Raw genomic sequence first — 18,926 nt, 5'->3', positions numbered from 1 at the left:
CCCCGGGGAGTTCCAGCCCAGGGCTGACCAGTTTAAATCTAGGTTCTTCTTATTTTTCACTACAAAAATAGTTTTAGAGGACTTGCAGTTTTTTTTAGAACGTTTACATATTTAAAAATTTTTAATATCATACAAACTTGCACAGATCCTATTGATCTTTTAAAACATGACAGATGTGCTTTGGTTTTGTGGCATAGGGAAACCCTCTGTTTAAAAGGTCAAATTGTAAATGCTGTATCTTAGCTTTAGGACCTTCCATCAGTCCGATGTGGATCATGACAGATTCAAACCGCCTTGCAAACTGCCACTTAGTAAATCTTGTCCCTGATCTTTTTGTCAGGCATCCAAATGCAATACATAGACAGTAGTTTTGGTTGATTTTCCCTTTTTCCTACCTTAAACAGCTGTTATTTTTTAGTGTTATTTGTTATTGTAGGTAGAAGAAGCACAGAAGCTTCCTTATCCAGTGCACATGAGCAGGAAGAGACTGATAAAAGGGTATATTCAATGCGGACGGCAAGGGGGCTTGTATGGCTAGGATACCGAAAACAAGCCATTATATGTTCCAAGGAAATCCTCATCGTCAGAGGACAGCAAGGATTCCCACAAACGGCGAGGTTCGCCGCAAATGCAGCATGCCCGTTGCATAAAGCCACGAGCCTCGCCGTTTTGACGGCTGCACTCGCCGTTTCCACCTCGCTTTTTCGAAACAGTGAGGTGAAAATGGTGAGTGAAGGGGGTAGGTTGAATACTGAGGGCGAGCTATGATGGCAGCCAACAGGCACTGCTCACCATCATAGCTTGCCTAAACGGCATTGAATATACCTCAAAGCAGGAGGCACAATTAATTACCACCTGCTTTAAACCACAGAGGTGGACTGTACTTTGCAACTTGAGGAGCTGCACAGTAAAATCTATGATGAAAGTTACCCTCTCCGGCTTACTGCGCAAAGAAACACACTGGGGTTTATTTACTAGGCTAGGAGTTCTATTTAAGATGAAATGGGCAACCAATCAGAATCTACTTCTTATTAATTTAGCACCTTCTAGAAGATAATATATATTATCTGATTGGTTGGCCATAGCAACATCCCATCTGAAATAGAACTTCCATCTTAGTAAATAAACCCCATTGATTCTGCATTGTATGTATAATAAATGGGTAAGCATATGATAGCTCAGGGTTTACCACATGAGGAAAAACTGAACAGCTCTGGGCATCAAACCTGGAGCTTTTCCCCATGCAGCAAACCCAAACTCTGCTATTAAAGTCCACATTTCAAGGATATGCATGCTTGGGCACAGGTGTTAATGCCTCAGTAAATTTGATTTAACCATCTCGACTCAAACATGGATATCCTGAAATAATGGACTATAATGGCAGAGTTTGGAAATATCTGCTCTAAAGGCGGCCATCCACTAATGTGAGGTATCAGTTTCAGTACCTCGCATGTGATTCCCCCTCGATCTTACCTGGCAGCTGCCGAGAGGCAGGATCGTAGAAGATACATTGCATACAATGTATCTCATGCCATCCTAGCAGGGGCTACAGACTGTGACAAATATTCATGGCAGCCCTTAAGATCTGCGACTGCGAGGCACACGGGAATGTGCCTCACATCGCAATCACATGTGAATGACATGCAATGCGTCACTTTTTATGCAATGCGTCGGAATAGCATGACTAGTGGATGGTGGCCTTAAATTATCAAATTATGAAATAAATTGTAATAATTTACCACGCGGTTACAAATGCTTTTTATTGAAGCGACGTAAGGCAAGCTCATAATATGTATGGCACAATGTGCTAGGCCTTATGGAGTGATAACAGACGGCCTCTGTGCTCACGGGAGCGAAACAGAACATGTAAGAGAATTTTAGCTTCCACTTATAGTAGATAGTAAAACTATACGCAATCCCATTATCATATATATTTTTTAAGTCTGGTAATACATTTATTTTTCAGGGTTCATAAAGTTGTCTGTATGTGATACATTTTTTATGTTCTTGTTTTTTATAGAGCTGCCACTTTCTGTTGGAAAGAGCATGCTTGGCATTTAACCTGGTTAACTACTGTATCCCTTTAATAGTTTTATAATGCACAAGGGACATTGTATGGAAATTCTCGTATCATTTAGCACGATAGTTGTAATTCATATCACCAATTTTATTTAAATTGCATGGATGTTACTTTTGTAACATAACTCATTAGGAAAATAATGGAATACACAACTATCATTGAGGACAAGACACACCTTGATACTCACACATTCAGTTTGTTATTGTTCAATTTGAAATGTATTCACAAAAATGTCCAGCGTTCCTCAAAGTTCTATGACCTATATATGTAAGCAATTTAGGGGGTTATTCAGACCTGATCGCTTCTGTGCTAATTTGCAGAGTCCTGCAATCAGATAGCCGCCGCCCCGTCAGAGTTAAATCTTGCCCAGTGAAAGGCTGCAAAAGGCTTATGGAAATGCCGCAAATCAGCGTTAAGCTACAAATCTATCACCAACTCAGTCATCATCAAATGTGTCCCCTGGTCTGTGACGGGACACATGGGTCCACCCGTGGAATTATACGGCACACATGCAGGCTCCCCTGGACTGATACAGGACACATGGGGGCACCCCTGGAAGTATATGGCACACATGCGATCACCCCTGGACTGATACGAGACACATGCGAGCACCTCTGGACTGATATGGGGCACATGGAGGCACCCCTGGAAGATATGGGAACCATGCGGGCCCCCCTGGTCTGATATGGGACACATGGGGGCAACCCTGGACTGATACGGGAAACATACAGGCGCCCCTGGACTGATATGGGACACATACGGGCACCCCTGGACTGATATGGGACTGATGCGGGCACCCCTGGTCTGATATGGGACACATGGGGGCACCCCTGGACTGAGACGGGAGACATGCGGGCACCCCTGGACTGATACAGGAAACATGCGGGCAGCCCTGGACTGATATGGGACACATACGGGCACCCCTGGACTGATAGGGGACACATGCGGGCACCCCTGGTCTGATATGGGACACATTGGGGCACCCCTGGACTGATACGGGACACATGCGGGCACCCCTGGACTGATACAGGAAACATGAGGGCACCCCTGGACTGATATGGGAAACATAGGGGCACCCCTGGACTGATATTAGACTGATGTGGGCACCCCTGGTCTGATATGGGACACATGGGGGCACCCCTGGACTGATACAGGAAACATGCGGGCACCCCTGGACTGATATGAGACACATATGGGCACCCCTGGACTGATATGGGACACATGCGGGCACCCCTGGTCTGATATGGGACACATGTGGGCACCCCTGGACTGATACGGGACACATGCGGGCACCACTGGACTGATACAGGAAACATGAGGGCACCACTGGACTAATATGGGACACATGCGGACACCCCTGGTCTGAGATGGGACACATGGGGGCACCCCAGGAATTATAAGGCACACATGCGGGCACCCCTGGACTGATACGTTACACATTAGGGCACCCATAGAATTATACGGCACACATGTGGGCACCCCTGGACTGATATGGCACACTTAACACCCTTTGCAGGTACAAAAAAAATACACCTTTTTTATTTTTATTAAAAATGGGGGCAGCTCCCCTGGATTCATATGGGACACAGGGCAGCACAGCTGGACTGATGTGGGACACTGGGCAGGACAGCTGGACTGATACAGGCAGCCCTGCAGTAAAAATATATATTTTTTCAGTGAGCCCCTTATATGTCCCCCACAGCAGTCCCATATAGCAGCCCTCCTTAGTAGTGCTACATAACGGTACCCTTAGTAATGCCCCCTAAGTATAGTGTCCACAATAGTAGTTCCCCCTTAGTAGTTGTACCCTGGCCTTTACTAGTTTCCCGCTTAGTAGTTCCCCCTTAGTAAATGTACCCTTTAGTTTCAGCGTCCTCTGTCCCCCTTAAACAGCCCCCATTAGTGCCTCCGTTAGTGTCTCTATTAGTTTCTCCCCCATTAGTTTGTCTTCCATAGCTTTACCCTCCTTGCAGACAGCACGGACTTATCCGTGCTTTCTGACTTTCACATGCCGAATGAAGAATGGCGCCGAAGCCAGGATTTATATAGACTTCCGGATCTTGCGAGAATCCGATGCCGGACGATGACGTTTTTCTCGCGCGCCCGGATCCGAGTCAGGCGGGAGGCACCGCCCGCACATCTCTAATTATTATATGCAGAGTAATGTATATTGGCCCTTTTTCTGATCTGATCGCAGATTTGTGTGAGTTAGTTTGTTTCTGTGCAGGGTAAATGCTGGCTGCATTATTTTTACACTGCAATATAGATTTATGTTTCAACACATTCCACCCAAATGTAACTCTCTCTGCACATGTTACATCTGCCCCACCTGCAGTGCACAGAGTTTTGCCCATTTTGAGAACAAATTTGTGCTGCAATCAGGTCTGAATAAGGGCCATACTGTAGTGACATACTCCCTTAGCCGGGGCTTCGGATCTCGCGAGATTCCATTGCTGGGCGATGACGTTTTTCTCGCGCACCCGGATCCGAGTCAGGCGGGAGGCTCCGCCCACACATCTCTAATTATTATATGCAGAGTAATGTATATTGGCCCTTATTCTGATCTGATCGCAGGACAAATTTGTTTTGAAAATGGGCAAAACCATGTACACTGCAAGTAAGGAGATGTAACATGTGCAGAGAGATTTAGATTTCTGTGAGTTATTTTGTTTCTGTGCAGGGTAAATACTGGCTGCATTATTTTAACACTGCAATATAGATTTATGTTTCAACACATTCCACCCAAATGTAACTCTCTCTGCACATGTTACATCTGCCCCACCTGCAATGCACATAGTTTTGCCCATTTTGAGAACAAATTTGTGCTGCAATCAGATCTGAATAAGGGCCATACTGTAGTAACATTAGCCGGGGCTTTGTGACAAGAGCTCATTAGTTATATTATCAATGTAAGGAGTTTGTATGCATATCCAAAAAGACAAACAACAATACTGTAAGTTACGTATTACCAAACGTCACATTCTAGACATCCCATACATACCAAGTATACTCGCTGAATGTGTCAATGAGGTATAAGAAATGAATTATTTACATAGTTGTCAGAGCATTCACACAGGAAGCCCACATGCAGAAAATACATATACAGAATCATTGTAACTGTTCTTCATATGCCCCTTTCAGACCGCACTTTAAAAACGGTATATTGCCGTTTTTTTACCGTTTTAAAACGGTAATGTGTGCGGTCTGAAAGGTGCAGGACCACTTAACCGGTTAGAAAAAAACGTTTTTTCTAACCGGTTAAAATGCAGGGTCCTACCCGTTTCAGAACCGGTATTTTAGGCTCAAAATCGGTTCTGAAACGGTATTTAGGACCCAGCCAATGAGCTGGGTCCTAAATTCAGCACAGTGAATACTTAATGAGCGCTCATTAAGTATTCACAGCACTTTAGCCCCCCCGCGCGCGTGTCGACACCCCCCGCGCGCGTGTCGACGCCCCCCGCGCGTGTCGACGCCCCCCCCGCGCGTGTCGGCGCCCCCCGTGTCGACTTACCCCGTGCCGGTATCTCCGTTGTGGTTCCCGGCACTGCAGCTCAGTATGCTCGGAAAGCACTTATGAAAAAAGTGTCTTTCAGAAAATGGCTGCCCCCATACGAAAGACAGTTTTTTTAAACTGGGTTTCCTATGGGGCAGCCATTTTCTGGAAGACACTTTTTTCATAAGTGCTTTCCGAGCATACTGAGCTGCAGTGCCGGGATCCACAACGGAGGTACCGGCACGGGGTAAGTCGACACGGGGGGGGGGGGCGGCGTCGACATGCGCGGGGGGCGTCGACATGCGCGGGGGCGTCGACATGCGCGGGGGGCGTCGACACGCTCTCGGTCGACACGCGCGAGGGGGGGGGGAGCTGCACGGAGGGGAGGGCTGAAGGCTGCACTGGCTTTGACCCTGTATTTGGAAAGTTTCCAAAAACGGGTCTGCCAGTGTCAAAAAATCGGCACTTAAACGGTAATATACCGTTTAAGTGCTGCGGTGTGAAAGGGGTTTTATCTGGCAGACCCGTTTTTGGAAACGTTTCCAAATACAGGGTCAAAGCCAGATATGCGGTCTGAAAGCAGCATTAGGTTGTCTAGGAAGAAGTAAGAGCAGATTTTGCCATGTTGGAGGAATAATGTAATTGAATATAAATGACCAGCTATAATAGTTGCTGCAATCCAAGACATTAGGGGGGAAATATACCAAGTCTTCTAAAGAGCAGAGAAGTTGCCCAAAGCTTCTACAAGCTAGAATTTCAGAAAATTCTGTAAAATGATAAGTCACCGTTTTCTACTCTCCCAGACTACTGGAGACTCCTGATTTTTTGGGTAATCCCCTGAACTCCCGCAAGAGGATCTCCTGCATCCCAGCAACTTCCTAGTAAAGCGGGCAGGATGGGAAAAAAATCACAGATAACTTTAATGCCAAGGAGACTTTTTCAGTTTTAACGCTAAAGACAGCAAGACATTGGACAAATCAATTTTTTACAAAATACAGTGTCTCATCTTGGTGTAACATGTTTCATAAACACGTATGATATCTGTAGTGATAGTTCTCTCTTTATTTCTTATAGGTACTTAATTAATGTAACATTTCAAGGTCGGAACCTCTCGTTTAGTGAAGATGGATATCAGATGCATCCTAAATTGGTCATCATTCTGCTCAACCAGGAAAGGAAATGGGAAAAGGTAAGATACAATTCCAGTTTTAGAAACAGCTGTTTTGTTACTTTGTGACATGATATGACTGCAGACAAGATTTGTACTCATGATCTCAACCACCCATCCAGCAGTATGAATCACATGACATTGCCAAATACAGTGCAGAATAGCAGAGCAAAAGCAGAACCTACAGTTTGGGTTGCTGATGCGTCGCCCTTACCCAATCAGCAGGATCATTTCTTATTCTCACGTAATGGTGTAATAGTGCTAAAAATAAGATGGCAAGCCTCAGTTTGGGTTAGGATTTGTAATGTTATTTATAACTTAAATATCAATTGACATAATTTATTACAATAATATTTATTTATATGCTAAACATTAATTTCACAATCTGTAACAGGAAACTGGCCAGTTTGGCCACAGTAGAAATAAATATAATGTATACATATACTGTGTATTTGCATAAAAGACTCCAGGGCTTATTCAGCATTGCCAGTTTTACAAGCTAACAATTAAAAAAAAAAGGATTCCCGTTTTGAACCTGGATTTAAAGGCAGTTCATTTCATTGAAGATCTGCCCCACTCCATTATATCACCCTTCATCTATTCTCTCCTTCCTCACCTCTTGAATACATTATGTCCCTCCCCCAATCTCTTTATATGTAAAAGGCACTACAGGTCGGGTATCCCGTATCCGGGCATCCCGTATCCGAATTATTCCAAAAACCGTGGTTTTTTGGAATAATTCAAATTTTTTTTTTGTTCCCCCCCCCCCCCCAACCCTCTTTTAATCCTCACCAAGTCCTCCAGCGTCCATAGCAGGCCTTCAGCATCCTCTCCGGCTTCTCCAGCGGTCCCAGGAGTGCTTTGCGCGAGTGCGCGCGCCGGTGATGTCACTGGCGCGCCTGGGAACTTGCGCAAAGCACTCCTGGGACCGCTGGAGATGCCAGAGATGGTGCTGGTGGCCTGCCGTGGACGCCGGAGGGACCATCGGGGACCCACCAGGGGCAGGTAAGTATGGCTAAAAAAAAAATATTCCAAAAACTGGAATATTCCCTTATCCGGAATGCTCGTGGTCCCGAGCATTTCGGACAAGGGATACTCAACCTGTATTGGTTTGGTTTCTGATCATACTGTTTATTAGCTGTTACAGTTCCATTTGAGGCCTTTCTCATGTTTGGACTCTGAGCCAGATTCAGAACTCGAAGCTGGAGACACAGCAGCTGCATCTTTGGATGTAGCTGCTGTGCAAAAATATGCTGAGGCCACAGAATTGTGTATAAAGACGCCTCCTGATGGATGAATCTGGGATCTGCTGCTCTGTCCAAAAACACAGCATCAGGTCAACTGCATAAACATTGGTCATCTGAGCATGTCAATCATACTGAATTTTATTTCACAGACACAAATCGCATGCGCAGAGCTACAACAATGTGAGATGTATGTAAACCAAGGAGTTTGCATACATTTCTTTATTATGTTCTGTGTACTTACCCATTTTTTAGGTTATTGTAACCTTATAAAAATTGGTGTTTAGAACACTGCAGCAGAACCACAAATAATAGCTGAAATCTGCAGGCTCTACAAACTTCTGATTGATAGATATACCCCTTACTTTTGGTATTAATGTGTTGTAAAGGGCCCCACACACTACAACGATGACCCTAAAGTCGGATGCAATTTCCCTTGAACTCCCCCCTGGACCTTTCCTGGAGTAAGATATGCATAAGATATGTCTCAAATGATTGATCAAGCCAAGATAGATTAGAAAATCGAATCGGACATCTAAAGAAAATTGAAGCGTGTGTACACGCCTTAAGATATATATGAAAATGCAAAACCCAGTGGCCATGTTTACCCAGTCTCTATACTAGTAAAGGTGTGTACACACACTTCAATTTGCTTTAGATTCCATGTCCGATTCGGTTTTCCATTAGATTTGGCATTAGATCTTTGCATTCAATTTGGCATTAGATCTGTAATTTTGCATTAGATATTGATTTTGATATCGAATTCGATTTACATTCAAGGTACAGTGTAGACATTCGATTTACTGGATCGAATTCAAATTTCCTTGCCTGCACAGTCTATTTTTCTGTTCGCTATAGAGAAAATAGGAGCGCGCATTGGATCGAATGCAGATCGAAATCATCTTCAAAACCACTAGATTTCGATCCGATTTTGCTTTTATAGGTAAAATTGAATCAAAAACCTGTCAAAATCAAAGCGTGTGTACACCCCTTAAGTGTAACAGGACATATTGTGCATGTAACTTCATGTATTAAACATTAGAAGCATGTTCCCATGGGCACATGGTAGCACTGGATTGTCAATGACAGTCAAGGGAACAAGTGAGTTATTGTTGGACATGTGCAAACTGGATGCTGTGTGTTTCCAATGTGTACATTTACAGCACTAATGAAGGCAAAATCCAATAATGTCACAATTATAGCAACATTACTTGCTGAGCTGAGGGGAAGACTTGGATCAAGTCCTCTCTTTATTCCAGCACCAGTAGATCCAATTAATACCTGGTGTCTAACCACTGTCTTATATTGTTACCAAGAAACATAAACCAATATAAAATAAATAATTAAAAAACAGCCTATAACGGGATATAGAGTAAAGTCATGGAAGTAATTGTAAGACTGTTAAAGAGTTCCCTATTTTATCTATTTTTTCAATATATGTTCCCCTATTCCAAACATTTACTGTATATTTAAATTTTCTTCTCAAATAACTTTCCAAAAGAATTTAAATTTATTTGGAAAGACTACATAAACTGAAACGTTAATTACAGAAAAAGAGACCTCAATCTTGCGCAACTAATTGGTATCTGCTGCCTGGTTAACTCCCTAAAAGGATATCTCATCAATTTGAAAATATGTGAATTTGTGTAATCAAAGTGTACAACCTGGCACTAGTGTATGGTATAAGCAACAAGTTGTAAGGTGCCCACACATGGTGCAATATGTGCGGTGTGCATGTTGTACTAGATCACATCTAGTTCAAATCTCACGCCATACACTAAAACAGCATGCAATTTGAATTAGGGCCCTGATTCTGATTGACTCAGTCCCTGGCGTTGTTTGTAAAACAAGCATCACTGTGTTGGACGTGCATACACAATTTGCATACACGTTCAGCAGCAGCTTACACTTATTTCTTCTTATGTTTTAAAAGAAGGAACAGGAGAAGAGATGATGATAATGGTTTCCAGAAAGGGACAGAACGTTGTCAGGATAGGGCAGGGTCGGCTCGAGGGATCCTCGACTCCTAAGGGCGGCCTCAGTCCGGGACAGATACAGAGGGAGGCAGGTGGTACCTGGGCTGTGGGTGCAGTGGCGGAGCGGGCACTCTGCAGTGTCTGGGAAGCGCTGAGTGAGCTGACATCATGGCAGAATCTTAAAGTTCAAAAGATAAGCTGCTGATTGGCTGGGAGAGAGAGAGCACTCTCAGCCAGTCAGCGGCCATTCTATCTTTTGAGTTTTCGCTCCAGGTGCTAGGAGGCTTGGAGTCAGCCCTGGGCTAGGGATCCAATACATATTTTAAATTTGGCACCCCTGTATATTTCTTCTATAAATAAAATATTATTATTATTATTATTATTATTATTATTATTATTAGAAATAAGGTACTTGTGAGTTATCTGGACGCCCGATTTTTTGATTGTATGCCTTAAGTTAAGGCATACAATCAGATACGATGCGATGCGATATCGCATCGCATCGCATCGCATCGCATGCGACCATCGGATGCGATGACCCGATTTTTCCATAGGAATCAATGTTAAAATGATTCCTATGGAAAAAGGGGTCCTTTTCATACCCCTACTATCCAAGTGGGCATGGAGTTGGATATAAACCTGTGGCGAGCGTAGCGAGCCACCGAGCCCGAAGCGTGGCGAGCGAAGCGAGCCCCGCGAGGGGACGGTATTCCGTGTCCCCTCGCGGGGCTCGCTACGCTCGCCACGCTTCGGGCTCGGTGGCTCGCTACGCTCGCCACAGGTTTATATCCAACTCCATGCCCACTTGGATAGTAGGGGTATGAAAAGGACCCCTTTTTCCCATTGAATTCCATGTTAAAATGGACTCAGTCCATTTTAACATTGATTCCTATGGAAAAATCGGGTCATCGCATCGCATCGCATCGCATCCGATGGTCGCATGCGATGCGATGCGATGTGCCCGATCCGACCCGATTTTGAAATCGGGCGTCCGGATAACTCACAAGTACCAGAAATAATAATAATAATAATAATAAAAATAATATATTAAAAACATATTACTTCCTACACTAAATAAATTAAACAAACATTAATTATTGTCCCAGACCCACACAGGAGACTTATCTGAGCACCCTCTCTTTCAGCCAGCAGTGGCACCAATACCCAGGTGTCCTTGTGCAGTTGTTTTTCTGGAATTACCTTCCAGTTGGCAGAAGGGGCAGGCTGCATCAGGTAGGCATAAGAAGGCAGCCTGTGACATGTAGGGGGTAGCAAGCAAGCTGTGACAGGTAGGAGTCAGAGGGCTGCCTGTGACAGGTAAAGGTCAGTGGGAAGTGTGTGACAGGTAAGGGCCAGAGTGCAGGGTGTGACAGGTAAGGGTCAGAGGGCAGGGTGTGACAGGTAAGGGTCAGAGGGAAGGGTGTGACAGGTAGGTGTAAGACGGTAGGCTGTGACAGGTAGGGGTCGGAGGGCTGACTGTGACTGGTAAAAGTCATATGGAAGGGTGTGACAGATAAGGGTCAGAGGGCAGGGGGGCACATCCCTGAACACTCATGAAATTGTCAAGATTAATTCAGGCTGTGAGTGCTTTGATTAAATTAGTCAGAGATTGAAAAGGTTTTTTTTTTTTTTTGGGGGGGGGGGGGGGGGGAGGGCATTAAATACAAGCTTATATTATTTATTCATTCTAAACAAATGCACATGTTAAGGTCATTAACTTGATGATGTCTGGTGCCTTTTATATCATTAATTTGAGTGACAAATTATATATCTGTGGTTCATTGGCAGGTACACCCAATATATTTGTAAACAAAGTCATTTACAGACATACGGTACATTTCAGAATGCATTTTGTCTACTTTTTTTTAATTGTACGTCAGACGTGTCCAATCCTTCATAAGGGGATGCAGTGTAAATCCCGGCGGTCAGGATCCCGGCGTTCAAAATCCCGACGCCGGAATCCCGACCGTGGAAATCCCGACACTTTCTCCCTCCGTGGGTGTCCACGACACCCTCGGAGGGAGAATAAATTAGTGTGCTGAGCGTAGCGAAGCACCGGGCCCGCTGCGTGGCGAGCGCAGCGAGCCCGCAAGGGGGGGCGATCCACGTTCCCCCTCTTGTTGGGATTTAGGCGGTCAGGATTCTGGCGTCGGGATTTTGAACGCCGGGATCCTGACCACCGGGATTTAATAATGAATACTTCATAAGGCTGCTGCAGTAGGCAATAATGGATCCATACCAAATGCAAACAGGTGCCAATCAGGCAGCCATGTTTCTTTTTTGTGGGATTGGTAAAGTCAAAGTTCTAGTAACCTACTTTCTGTTAAAGGAAGATGGGACTTGTGAGATAAAGATTTATAGCGAACAAATGACTAGTTTGGGAAAAAAATATTCAGAAATTATTATTAAATTCAAGGTTCCCACTTGCCCAAAGTTAGCACTGAAGTTGGTCAGTTATAGATGTTGGCTGCAGTATAAAGTATAAAGTTCCCCATACATTAGGCGCATCCATTCCCCCTTGAACATGGCGCATCCATTCCCCCTTGAACCGCATGGAACCTTCTCGGGAGGGATATGATGTATCGCATGTGATCCCCATTCCCTGCCACCAGGAGGGGTCCGACCTGGGGATTTTACATGCAGCACATATGATCTCTGGCTTTGACCTGATTCACATTTGACCGAGCATGGGATCTGATGTCACACACATGCTATTTGGGCCAATGTCACCAGATTCCTCACCCCGATCCACCGAATTGGGCCCAAATCGCATAGTGTATGGGGACCTTAAGACAAACAGAATTTAGGGGTCAATCCAATTGGGTGCAAATTGGGTGCAAGTTATTTTCATTTTGCAATCCAATTGAGTAAACTTGCATTTTTTCGTTCGTACCTCACAGTGGGGTAGATTTATTTAAGCTTTGTGAAGTGATAAAGGGGGGAATTTACTAAAGGAAATTTGTAAAAAAATAGGTGTATTTGTATCCAGAAATACACTTATTTTTGACATTTACTATCCCGAAAATACGGCAATTCGTATTCGTATTGATGTGCTATCAATACGAATACGAATTGCTGTATTTTCGGTAAAGTAAATGTCAAAAATAAATGTATTTCTGGATACAAATACATCTATTTTTTACAAATTTCCTTTAGTAAATTCCCCCCTAAGTGTCTGGTTTTTATCACTGACCAATCAGGTCCTACCTATCATTTTTCAAACCAAGCCTGTAACTTCACAGTTAGGAGCCGATTGGCCGGTGATAAAAAACAGACACTTTATCACTTCACCGAGCTTAATAAATCTGCCCCTGAATTACTAAACTACAGTACTTAAAGTGAGAGAAGTGGACAGTTATAAATAACCAGCCAATCAGTTCCTACCTGTTATGTTACAGTCTGGGTTTGACAAGTGACAGTTGGGGGCTGATTGTCTGGTTGTTTATCATTCTCCACTTTTTGAAGCTTAGTGCATCTGGCTGTGAGGGTAAGAGATTCCTTGTTTTAAGGCAAACATGTTGGGGCACTGTGCAAAACCCCTTGGACAACCCCTCCCCCATGACTAATTAAACAACTGGAGGTCTACAATTAGCTTAGTTAATCCAATAATTACATGTCATTTTTGAGGGTTAAAAAAATCATGTTACCTCAAAATCAACTTTGTCATTGTTTTATGCACCCCAAATTTAAAGAGTATTTATTTATAATTTTTTACATTTTTTAAAGTCACCTCAAAGTATCACTAAAGCACATTTTTAATAATTTATTTAGCAATGTTCAGTATTGTATGAAAATAATTAAAAAGTTTGCTTTTTTACAATTTTTTTCACTCTAAAAAAACAAAACAAAAAAAAACAACAACAAGCCATTTAGCAATATTGACAAATCTCCAGTACTTTTCCTATGACTAATAAAAGCCTTCTGTATAGACTGTGTCATACGTTATTTGGGGTTCAGGAAGGTCACCACACGTTTTCATTCACTTCTCTCACATCTCATATGGCACCCCACCGCTGCGAGTACTGCATTTTTAATTGGAATGGAGATTTCTCGGTTGCACACTTTCCAGCGAATATGTGCAATTTTCATGGAAAATCAAGCAATTCAGACCTATTTGGATCGACCCCTTAATGTTTCTATCAGATACAAAGAGTAACCATGTATCAGACTAAAACAGTATTTATAGAATTGCCGCCTATCATTTGCTGGGGACCAGGACTCCAGGAATATTAGTTGCTCTGATTTTTTTTCCATTCCTTTCGGTAGAATTTACAGTGTGCCATCTTGTGCATATTGATTCAACCCACAAAATGGCTGACTTAATTGTCTGTAATCAACAAGTGGGCTTCAGGTTAAATAGTTGTACATTTAGATTGAGTAAATATATTTTTTTGAGAATAAATGAAGGAAAAGAAAATTGCATTTTGATAAAGAGCTTTGATATACGCTGTTGCTATGTTTTACTTCATTTTTCTCTTCTTAACATTACATTAAAATAACTAAGAACCAGTTTGAGCTTGACTTAAAAATTACATGCAATACATTTAACATCCCAGTCTTTTACATTTGACACATTCATCATAAATATGTAAAGGGATTTTGCAAAGTGCCTAATGGTAGTGCCTAAAATATTGCTGTTAGTGAGGTTGTGGTACTATTTCATGTCCCACCTCAATCAGGTTTTGTTCAGTATGTGTCTGTTTCAACGTTCTGATTTGCCCGCTCACGTTCCTTCAACAAGCATGACCCAAATACTCTTGCATCTGTTTATTGCATCTCTTTAAACTGTCCATCAGAAGCAGCTCTCCTGTCATCAGCGCAGGCTCACAAAGTACAAACAAGAGAGAGAGGGTGATTAAAGAGGACAGCAGGAAAGGAGATAAGGAGGGAATAAAGGAGAGAACACTATGAAGTTGAAGTTGCTTTACAGGTTTAATCATCAAAATTGAAGTTGCTCTCTTCTTGTTTTACAATGATGATTTCTACCCAAGGTTATGCTAAAATATTACAAACAATTACGTGCATAGCACCTCAAGTATTATTCAGCATCATATACTCTCAGGTCCCTGAACCATTTCTATTAAATCTTACAGTATTATTGTCCAAACTTACTGCAAGTTCTTGTTTCATTTTGGTCTACAGTACATATTGCAAAGGGTATTCTTGTGTCCTGAAGTTCTGGGTTTATGATAATTAGCTTAAACACTTTTTCCTACATATTGCTGTTGCTCATCATTTTAAAATAGGTATGATAGAAGGACAAGTGGGCATTAGGTCTGTGTAGTCTAGGAACCCAGGTTACCTCACAACCCCATAGCTTGTGTAGGTGTGGTATATTTTGTCAGCATACACAAACTCAATATTCATCAATAGTTAAATGCATGACAAAATGACGGCTTATCTGCTTATACCTCCAATCTCTGTCTATACAGCTCTCTCTGTCGATATCCAGGAAGTTTGAAACATATCATTTTGGTTTCACTTTCTGTTAAGGAGTAATTGGTCCATCAAATGGCCTCTAGTGATCACTGGCAGTACTTCACCTCAAAAAGGTGAGGAGGATTTAGCCTTTTATATATATATAGTGATGTTGAATGCGTGGCATATCATCATTGGCCACATTGACATTCTTTATTTCAACATTGATGTAATGATTAGAAGGAAGGGTTAGGGAGCGGGCATTCCTTTCTTCGGGATCCTGTCCACTGATCCACGAGTGGTATGCGATCAGTGGCAACACAATCCCCACTTACACAGGCAGAGAGTACCTGACATCCCCACCTCAGGTGCCACTGTTCATATCAACAGTTAATGCAGCATTTTCATGACTGTGGGCAGTATTCAATGAGAAAAATTCGCCCTGTTTTACGGCGAATTTGTGCTTTTTTCGCCTTGGACGGAGCATTTTGCTCTCCAAAAGCGAGCAACCCTATTCAATGTGAAATATTTGCCGTCTTTCTAAGTGATTTTCGCCGTCTCTCTCCGTGTAGCAATTCTCCATCTTTTCATGGAGAGCTGGAATGTGAACTTTTAAACTAAAAGTTTTTTTTTTTTTATTTTGGTGTCAAAAAATCAGTATTTTTTTTCTGTGAAGGGGCATGTTATTTTTATTCATGTGCTTATAGCACATGAATATATATTTAATAAAAAAAAATATATTCAAGATAAAAAAAAAAAATACAATAAATTTAAATATTTAAATAAGAGTGTTTGAATTGCAAAACAAAAAATTTGGACTGCAAAAGGTTAAGACCTTATCTGCAAGGCAAATCAGAATCGCAGCGCAAAATACCTAGCCTGTGCTGTGTCTGTCTACTATGGAATGCAAATTGCTGATACTGTAATTCCTCTAATTATTAATATTATAAGTTGTTGTTTTATATGGTTATATGCTGAGCAGTTTTGCAAAGGTTTTAGGGTACTTATATGTTAGTTGGGCGCCCACTAAGCTATTTGCTTAGTTTTACGTGTACACTCGCCACGCTTCAGACTCGGTTTAGCGGGACTAGATGTATAATATTAAATTGCACCTGTTTTATACATTACTCCCAATTAATGCATATAGTTAATTACATAGAGGATGAAATATGAACATACTTTTCTTAACCCTCACCCACTAGTTAGTTGTTTTTATTGTTTGGTTTTATTTAGTACTTGCTGCTACTGGATGCTATTCCAGCCCCCACTTCATCGCTTTCTCTGCACCCACCTCTTTATTCTTCTCACTGCACTTTCTATTCTCTCTCACACTTGGCAGCTTTCCCAGCCCGCATATGCACTCTTCGAAACTCACAGCCCTGTTTTTTTTTTTTTATCGGATTAGCCTTGCCAATTGGCAGTCATTGCGATTGACACTTTGAATAGCCTTTAATTGACGGCTCTTAACGCTCTAACAGATCATTCAGAGCCGCAGAACAGGACTTTAATCCCATAAGGCTTTGCACGGTTGCTTTTACATGAACAGAGCTGTCCCAGCTTTAACAGTGACATGCAAACATGATGCATGTAACAGTCTGAAATGTAACTGTCACAGTCAGACCTGTCCAAGCATGCAGCACTTTTTGGAAATGTTGGGCATACATCACTTTTTTTTGTAATCATATTTAATAGTTTGGTCAGATTATGGACCAGGGTTCCCTTACTATATAAAGGGTTCCCTTTCTTTTTTGTTACCCCTAATCCTCACCCTTTTTAAACATTGGTCTCTTGCCTGTATCCCCTTTATCTTCCCACACAGAAGTTGCCCAGTGGCTAATGCACCCACATTAGAGGAGATGTATCAAATAAGAACCAAATATGATTACTTTTATCAATGATGGTGGAGAACCAGATAGTTTCCCGACAGCTATTATACAGAGTTAAAAAAAAAAATTATCTTTCCAAAGTTTGGGACATGGAGCCTAGCTATGCCCCCGAGCTCTGATTGGCTCATTGCACACTCAAAAGGGATGACCATTGATATGTGAAACCATCTATAGTTTCCTAGCAGATGGTTTCACACCAACAAGGCTATCTATCAATGGTGTACCCACTGGATAACCCACCAATGGTCTAGTATTAAACATTTATGAAACAAGTATAGCATCCAGTTTCTAGCTGTCATTTATCTAGCACATGTTGTAAAATGGCATTTAGAAACTGATTGGTTGCTATGGGCAACTTCTCCACTTTATCTACTGTATCTGGATGATTTGAAACATCTCCTCCATGGTCACAGAGAGTCTCTAATTTCCATCGATTTTTCACTTACATATTTTTTTTATATGTTAGATACCATTCTTCTGTACCATTCCATACTTATTGTATGGTCTGTATAAATGCTATGTATTGAGAAGTAGTGTTAGTAAAAGGCTAAACTGTAAGAAATTTCAATGCAAACAGTGCAATGGGCCTAATTCAGAGCTGATCACAGGACAAGTTTGTTCTCAAAATGGACAAAACCATGTGCACTGCAGGTGGGGCATATGTAACGTGGTCAGAGAGAGAGTTAGGACGGTATTCAATGCGGCCGGCGAGGGGTTTTGTACGGTGAAGATGGCTTTTACTCACCAAAAACAATGCATCCTCGCCGCCAAACACCCTTGCCGTATTTAATGTAAGGGGAAAATTACGAGATTTGCTGCAAATGCAGTGAGTCTGCTGCATTTTGTGGCAAGCCCCTCTGTTTTAATGGCCACACTCGCTGTTGAACCTCGCCTCAGGGAACAGGTGAGGTGGAAACAGCGAGTGAAGGGGAGGAAGTTGAATACTAAAAGCAATCTATTGGCGCTTCTCGATGGCAGTTCCATTAGCATATGTGTACGTCCTGAGTTCCATGGTTGTTCCCTTTAAAAAACTTGGCGTACTTCTACTTTGCCTTAGAAACACACTGAGACAATGATGTGTGTTTAATATTACTATGTGACTTAACTTAACAAATCAAAAACCAACAGCAACCCAGCACTGGCAGCAACCATATTAGCTAATATGTGGCACTTTGTATTGAAGTGTTTATACAGTGTCCAAGCACTTTGATGTAAGCTTATACTGCTTTCACATAGCAAAATGCAGGGTCGTCCCGGGACTTTGAAACGGTTCAGTCTCGATACAACCCTGCATTTTGGGATGTAACATCCCCTCAGCAAACTGGCATTATTGCCGGTTCGCTGACGTCATCCGGGGGCAAGGCAGGGAGTCGGCGTGTCATCGGGGGCGTTGGAGGAGGCAGCGCTTAGAGCTGGCGCTGCTCCAAGCGCTGCCTCCTCCATAGTGTGTATGAGAAACGGGTCCCCATTTAACCTGTTCACACTGCACAGCAACACAGCAACGATTCGGTAAGAACCCTTCTTTTTTACCGGTTCTTATTGCCATGTTGCTACCCATTTGCGGGCCCCGGTAACCCCTTTCACATCGCACTTATTACCAGGTCGAACCGGCAAAAAAATGGATTGTACCCGGTAATTAGTTACGATGAAAAGGGGTATTA

General features: G+C 42.5%; 1 protein-coding gene across 1 annotated transcript in view; it reads left to right on the top strand.

Moving 5' to 3' along the window:
• Positions 1–18,926, top strand: part of GRIN2B (glutamate ionotropic receptor NMDA type subunit 2B) — a 549,931-nt gene that overhangs the window by 459,324 nt on the left and 71,681 nt on the right. The window contains exon 5 of the mRNA XM_083156581.1: positions 6,648–6,762. Coding sequence (XP_083012707.1) covers positions 6,648–6,762 — 115 coding nt within the window. The remainder of the gene's footprint in view (positions 1–6,647; positions 6,763–18,926) is intronic.

The sequence above is a fragment of the Crinia signifera genome, chromosome 8 (assembly GCF_055691185.1).
Source record: "Crinia signifera chromosome 8, ASM5569118v1, whole genome shotgun sequence".
NCBI lineage: Eukaryota > Metazoa > Chordata > Amphibia > Anura > Myobatrachidae > Crinia > Crinia signifera.
The sequence above is the reverse complement of the archived record's forward strand: the minus strand, read 5'-3'. Positions and strand labels throughout refer to the sequence as shown.